At 52.4% G+C, this 7,091-nt stretch overlaps 1 protein-coding gene across 1 annotated transcript in view; it reads left to right on the forward strand.

Annotated features, from left to right (window-relative positions):
- ATP7B (ATPase copper transporting beta) overlaps window positions 1-2,869 on the forward strand; it is a 75,815-nt gene extending 72,946 nt beyond the window's left edge. The window contains 3 exon segments of the mRNA XM_060080299.1: window positions 1,100-1,202; window positions 1,675-1,894; window positions 1,897-2,869. Of these exon segments, the coding sequence (XP_059936282.1) occupies window positions 1,100-1,202; window positions 1,675-1,894; window positions 1,897-2,064 (491 nt within the window). The 3' untranslated portion in view covers window positions 2,065-2,869.
- Window positions 2,870-7,091: the final 4,222 nt, after the last annotated feature.

A 7,091-nucleotide genomic window follows, 5' to 3' on the forward strand; every position in this document is an offset into this window, starting at 1 on the left:
TTCTGGAACATTATTAAGACACACAGTCTGAAAAATAATCAATATTAACAGTTACGGAGCACCCGTGACACGCTAAGCCCGGGATCAGTGCTTTAGAACTTTGTCTTAAGAATGAATTCCGCCCGGGTTTTATCCTGACTCAGAAATAATCATGGAAAGAGATGGATATTGTCTGCTCCCTAAGTCCTCCCTCCCCCACTGTAACTTGTGTCACCAGAGAGGGAAGAGTTCCAATGACTCCTGCAAGGAAAGCGCCTACATAGGCCAAGACCTTTTTTTTTTTTTTTTTTTTTTTGCGGTACGCGGGCCTCTCACTGTTGTGGCCTCTCCCGTTGCGGAGCACAGGCTCCGGACGCGCAGGCTCAGCAGCCACGACTCACGGGCCCAGCCGCTCCATGGCATGTGGGATCTTCCTGGACCGGGGCATGAACCCATGTCCCCTGCATCGGCAGGTGGACTCTCAACCACTGCGCCACCAGGGAAGCCCGGCCAAGACCTATGTTTAAACATGACTGCCACACCCCACGTTCCCCTGTTGTGTCCAAGCGGTTGGCACTGCCTCACACGGTGGATCAGCGCATCCACCGCAGCCCGGCTCCGGCAGGTGCACCTCCTGCCCCGCGGCCGGCTCAGGACCTGGTCCCCTCCCGGGCTTGCGGCTCTGTCCCGGGACCTGGTCTCGTTGCCCATTATCAAGGTGCTTTGACGCCCTTGAGGGAGGCCCATCCGTGTAGAGAGGGCCCGTGGTCGTCAGCGTGTTGTCCCAGTGCTCACACCCCCGAGGTCCCCCCGGATGGTGGCACCTGCAAGTCCCTGGGGCGCCCTGTCCCCTGGAGCTTCCCCCAAAACAGGTGAGGGCACCTCTGGATGGTCCCAGGAAGGTCAGGGTGGGTGGGGGACCCCAGTCCCCTTGACGGTGCGCCCCCCCCACACCGCCCAGCTCTGAGACCGCCCACCTCAGGCCCACGGGCACATGGTCAGCAGCCAGCCCCGGGGCTTCCGAGCCGCCCTGAGGAGAGCTTCTGGTGGGCGGTGAGGCTGGGCCGCCCTCGCTCTCTGCCCTGGGCTGCAGCCTGAGTGTAGTCCCCGCCTCGGCCAGGTGTCTTCATGCCCATCGGCATCGTGCTGCAGCCGTGGATGGGCTCGGCGGCTATGGCTGCCTCCTCCGTGTCCGTGGTCCTCTCGTCACTGCAGCTCAAGTGGTGAGTCCCCGCGGCGGGCCCGGGGGGCGGGGTGGGTGTGCGCCCCGAGCGGGGCCCCGCGTGTGTTTGGGTAACGGCTTGTCCACGGCGAGCCAACCATTTACCTCTGAGCAGTCACCTCGCGCTGCTTCTTCCCGTTACTCCGCTCGATGGCTGCTTATGTCGAGAGGTAGCTATAGGATCCCTGTTTGTAATCATTTTTCCTTTTTTAAAAGGACTCTTTATTTACTTATGCTTTCAGTTAACAAAAGTTAATGACAGCCTACTACGTACCAGGCATTTGGCTAGAAAGTTTCTAAGTTGGGAACTTGCCCTGAGCCATAGGAGTTCGGTGGCCTTTCTTTCCTTTAAAAGCCGTGAGGCCCTGATACTGCATGTTACTAAAGACTTCATGAGAGGCCTTCACTGGGCTGTACAAAAAAAGGCTGTGTGTCCAGAATGGCTCGGGTGCTCTTGGATTCTTGCTTTGCAGCTACAAGAAGCCGGAGCTGGCGTGGTACGAGGCGCAGGCGCAGGGCCGCATGAAGCCCCTGACCGAGTCCCAGGTCAGTGTGCACATCGGCATGGACGACCGGCGGCGCAACTCCCCACGGGCCGCGCCCTGGGACCAGGTCCGCTACATCAGCCAGGTGTCCCTGTCCTCCCTCAAGTCCGACGGGCTGTCCCGGCCCGGCGCCGCGGCCGACGTCGAGCGGGGAGCAAATGGCCTTCGCTCCTGAGTGACTGGGACGAGGAGCCGTGCGTCCGAAAGCCGCAGGCGGTTGTGGCCCCCGCCCGGCCCCCCTCCCTGTGTGGCCGAGGCTCCAGCCTGACAGCAGCAGCAGCAGGTAGCAGAGCCCCTCGCCAGCCCTGGACGTTCTAGATCCCCCCTCCCTGCGGCTTGTGGACCACGGTGCCGGGGTCCCACAGGCTCATTGGAAACCTTGCTGGCCTCGAGAAGAGGAGGGACAGCCAGCCCTCCTCGCATCCTCTGCCATAGCATTTGGGATGACTGCCTGTGAAACGAGGACGATCTCGTTGGGTCCAAAAACTTAGCTGGGCCTGTCCACAGAACCGATTAAAACCTCGGGCTCCTATGCTTTTTTTTTTTTTTTTTTTTGCGGTACGCGGGCCTCTCACTGTTGTGGCCTCTCCCGTTGCGGAGCACAGGCTCCGGACGCGCAGGCTCAGCGGCTATGGCTCGCGGGCCCAGCCGCTCCGCGGCATGTGGGATCCTCCTGGACCGGGGCACGAACCTGTGTCCCCTGCATCGGCAGGCAGACTCTCAACCACTGTGCCACCAGGGAAGCCCTCCGGCGCTTTTTGACGACACCCACGTGCATCGCGTATCCAAGACCACCACTTACCTCAAGTGTCCCTGTCTTTTCTGCTGGCGCCATCTCTTCCTTTTCTGTCCTTGACCCTGTGGCACCCCGTCGTCTGAGGGCCGGGCTGATGTCCTCACGTCCCCGGGGCTGCTCTGCAGGGGGCTCGTGTGCTCCTTCCTGAACCCCTCGCCCACACGGCCGCCAGAGAGCCGCCATGCTTCTTTCTCCTCGGGGTGAGGAGAGGTCTTTGTTGCTTACGACCCTCTTCTCCGTGGAGTCCTGGCTTCTCAACGCCGCCGAATCCAGTGCTGTTGCTGACTGTCGCTGCCCAGCTGGAGTGAGGGTCTCAGAGCCCGAGACTTGAGAAATTCGGCTTCTTGGTGGGGGGGGGTCCGGGGGGACCCAGGGAGGCATGTGGGGCAGGGACCTGCTTCTCCGTTCCAGGGGCTTCAGTTACATGGCCCGCTATGTGACTGTCACCTCATGCGGTGCATTGTGGGAGTCAGGTCAGTGTGCTGCCCCAGTGCCTACAGCACTCCGGGGAAACGATACCCAAACAAGAGAGGAAATCTCAGTCCTCCACGTGCATTGACTTCTGCACGCAGAGCTGGTGCCTTAGGAAGGGGATGACCGCAGTTTCCCAAGAGAACATCTGTTTCTAACTTTAAGTGGCCTTTGTGGTTGCACAGCATCGGAGGGGCAGCAGTGGGGCCCATGGCGGGCTCAGAGCTTGGTGGTGATTGGCAGACCATGCGGGTTAGACTGGTACCATCAGAGTCTTAGACTAGGCAGTGCAGAGCCTGTTCTAAGTTCCAAGGTGAAGCCCTTACCACACACATTTTAGTTAGTTATTGTCAGTTATTTTCCAGGGGGATATAAGCACTTTTTATAAGTTACCTCTAATCCTCCCAACAAGCCAGCAAAGTTAGATAATTCACAGGCGGGAAACAGGCTCAGAGAAGCTAGGAATCCCACCTAGGATCACACAGCCAGTATACATGGCAGAACAGGGATCTGAATTCATGTCTGTTGGCTCTGAAGTCTTTTCTCTAACTTGGCCCTACCTTGAATATTTCGCTTGATAAGAATAAACAAGAAAAAGGCCCTTGCGCTCCCAGAAGAACGAACCTGCCAGGTGATATGTTTGCTGACTTGGGGTGAGATCTGACCGCGAGGTCATGTCATGTTCCCTTTGGATGGTTCCTTTCCATTTGCATATAATTTAGTTTTTGCTGGGTCTTAGCCTCTCAAGTTGATGTGCAGGGTTTTGCTGTGTTCTTATGGTTTCCAGTCTTCCCTCCCCTCCCCAGCCCCTTCCTGCTCTGTGTTCCCAACTGTGTCCTCTCTTTACTCCTGGCTGTGCTTGGGGAATATGTCCTGTTTTCTAACTGGGCTAATCATTGTCTAAAGAATCTAATTGTATTGATTTTTCAAAAAGCTTTTAGGACCATCAATGTCACGTTTATAGGGACATGGGAATATTTATATAATTGTACAGAGAATAACCTTTCCGAGATGTTCAAAGTATAAGTTTTTTTTGGTCAGAAAAGAAGAATTCCTATTTCAAAAACTTGCCCATGCTATATTAGAATAAAGTTTCTTTTTCTATTCATCTAAAAATTTGCCTTTGCCTGGCTCCCAGTGGGAAGTGTGTGGGAGCCAGTGCAGCGCCATCTTTGGTGAGAACCTCGAGCTGCTGGCTTTGCTCAGTGCCTTTTCAGGGGGAGAAAAGAATGTGGTTTAACAGTGGAGGCCAGGAGGGTAGCCCGAGCCCTCTGACGGGCCATGCCAGCACTGTGTGAGCCCCTCTCCCGAAGGCCTTCCTCAGTGGTCTGTGGGGAGAGCTCTGGAAAGCACCGCCTCAGGGTACCTGTCCCGCTGGTTCAGACACGGGCCTAGGTGACCCCATCATATGCACTTCCCTGGTTGAGGGCAATTGTCTACAGATGGCTGTTCTCAATTGCACACATTTAATCAGAACGGCTATATTTTGGGATCCTCGGCCCTGAAGGAATCGGGTGGGAGGAGTAGTAGAAAAGTCTGGACCAAAGTGCTGTGCTGGGAAGGCTCTGTGGGCATCTTGTGTGTGTGTGGGTGGGGGGGAGGGCCCTAAGTGAGCTGTACCTAGAGGCGAGGTGACAGTGTCATTCACCATCCAAACCAGGGTACTTTTAAGAGTGAAAGGAGGTGCTATTAACAATTATGACAGGGCAACTGGCCTAAACTGGGACTACCCAGGCAAACTGGGACGTGTGGTCACCTGCCTTAAAAGGGAAATAGCATGTCATCACCAACACAAACTGTAACACTTTAGAGCTTTGCCCTGATTGTAGGTTCCACAGACATGCCGGTGACCTAATCATTCATCAGACTGAGAGATTTCCCCCTCGGTCACATCCTGATACCAACACTTCTCTGTAGAGTCATTAAGGTGACTGGTGTGAGTGCATGGCTAGAGAGCCAGGCACGGGCTACGCTAAGTGCCCTCCAGGACAGCCTTAGGACTTGACACCCGGCATGCTGGACTCCTTTTCTGGAGGCCTGGCTATGGGAATTTCATGTCGTATGCACGTCCCCTTGTGGAAAGGGAAGGTTGAGTCCATTTCTTTAGAAAATAGACGTTTTCTAAAACTTGAGCAAATTTCCCTGATAGGATTCCAGATGCACCAGAATAAATGATAACAGCTGTCCATTCCTGATAACTTTTCAGCCTTTAAGACCTTAGTGAAGAATTGTGATAGGATCACCTATTAAATAAATGAGTGTAATAATTCTAGTCTTTCTCTTTCTCTTAAACGGCACCTGGAAATTGACATGTCAAAAAATCGGTCCCCAAGTTGTTTTGCTGGTTTACTGTGGAACCAAGACTAATAAAAATGACCTTTATTTTAAGAAAATCCAGTGTAAGCCAAAATCAGCCAATCAAATAGGTGAATTAGAAAAAGATTTGAATTATAGAAGGATTTTTTTTTTTGCTTTGAAAAATTCATGATGATACTTTAGCAGCTAAGTTCCCCAATGTGTATAAAATTCTTTTGGAGTGAGAAAAATTTTATTTGCATACAACTTTTTCTTCACTGCATCTTTTGTTTTAAAAGAAGGTAAGGAGCAGCATACACGAAGAAATGCTTTAGGCAGCCACTCACGCTGACGCTCGGTTTCCCCTTCAGATCACCTTGATGTGTGGGAAAGCTGAGTTGGTCCTGGAAAGTGCTGTGGAGCTCTTAGGAATGAAACCACCCTCCCTTCCTCATTTTCAACCTCAACTTGGGCAGAGACACGAACACCATTGTTCTGGTGCCTTCCAGAGCGAGATGTCTGCTTGTCTGCCGTGTTCCTTTGTGTAAAGACAATGACAACCGCTGAAATTACAGGATAGAATATGAGAATGTTAAATAAGGCTGTGAAATCCCAGAGACTCCTTTACTCTCTTCAAAAAGATTAAAAAAATAAATAAACTGATGGAAAATCATCCAAGGGCTAAGATGAAAACAAGAGCTAATGGAAATTTAACATTTTTTTCCACTGAAAAGGAAATGGCAATCATTTCTTCTTTATATAAACATGAAACTGCTTCTAGCAAAAACTGAAGCATGCAGAAATTTATAAAGGGGGGAAGAGGCTGCCAGAATACCACCACCCCCAAAAAGGAAACCCCATGGACATGGTTTCATGGAGGGGTGTCCTTTGTGAGGGGACACCACTGGGGCCCTGAGAGAGCAAAGCCTGTCTGCCCATGGGGGACCCAGCTCCCTGACCACGTTAAAACCATCTGAGCACAGAGGTGCTGTAGGGGCCCTGTTGTGAACTGATGGCCACCCAGGTACCCGTAAGTTCAGGGGACAGACAGCGTTCAAATCCTGTGGGTGTCGCAGTTGGGTCCATCACTCTTGGCTTAGCTGGTCCTCACAGTGGTGTGAAGAGATATTTGCGTCCCTGCCCCATTTCAACAGTCAAGCTGACTGTCCAGGACACAGTCAGGCTGAGTGTTCAAGCCCATTTGCTCCGCCACAAAGCCCGTGTGCCCCTCCGGGCTACCCCCTCCCTGCAAAGGTGACGCTGGGTACTCTCCTTACCAGGAGAGGCTGGGCTTCCTTGCCACCCCTTGGTGCCTTCCTTGGGACACGAGAAGTGTTGTTTGGCAGGATAGTGTGTGGTTTATCTCAAGAGCCACCAGGTGTCTCTCTGACCAAAACAACTTTCCAGCCTGCAGCCAGAGCCCAAATTCTCTTGATCAGTTTTTGGATGCATCTGGAAATTCAAAGAGACATCATCATAATGAAAATGTGGGTAATGGGGAAGAGTGTGAGGCTGGAGTTAGCCCTGGCACTGGGTGACTACGATGTGTTTATATCTGTACTTGCAGCCCAGGGTTTGAACCTTCTCAAATGTGCACTTAACCGTGCAGAGTACATCAGTGGGATGACTCAGCAGTGACATTCCTTTGTTGTCACGTGTGCCTTAGAGTCATATAATATTCCTGCAAGTTTAGATTTTTTTTAAATAGATTTATTTATTTATGGCTGCATTGGGTCTTTTTTTTAAAACATCTTTATTGGAATATAATTGCTTTACAATAGTG

The sequence above is a fragment of the Mesoplodon densirostris genome, chromosome 17 (genome assembly GCF_025265405.1).
Source record: "Mesoplodon densirostris isolate mMesDen1 chromosome 17, mMesDen1 primary haplotype, whole genome shotgun sequence".
Taxonomy (NCBI): domain Eukaryota; kingdom Metazoa; phylum Chordata; class Mammalia; order Artiodactyla; family Ziphiidae; genus Mesoplodon; species Mesoplodon densirostris.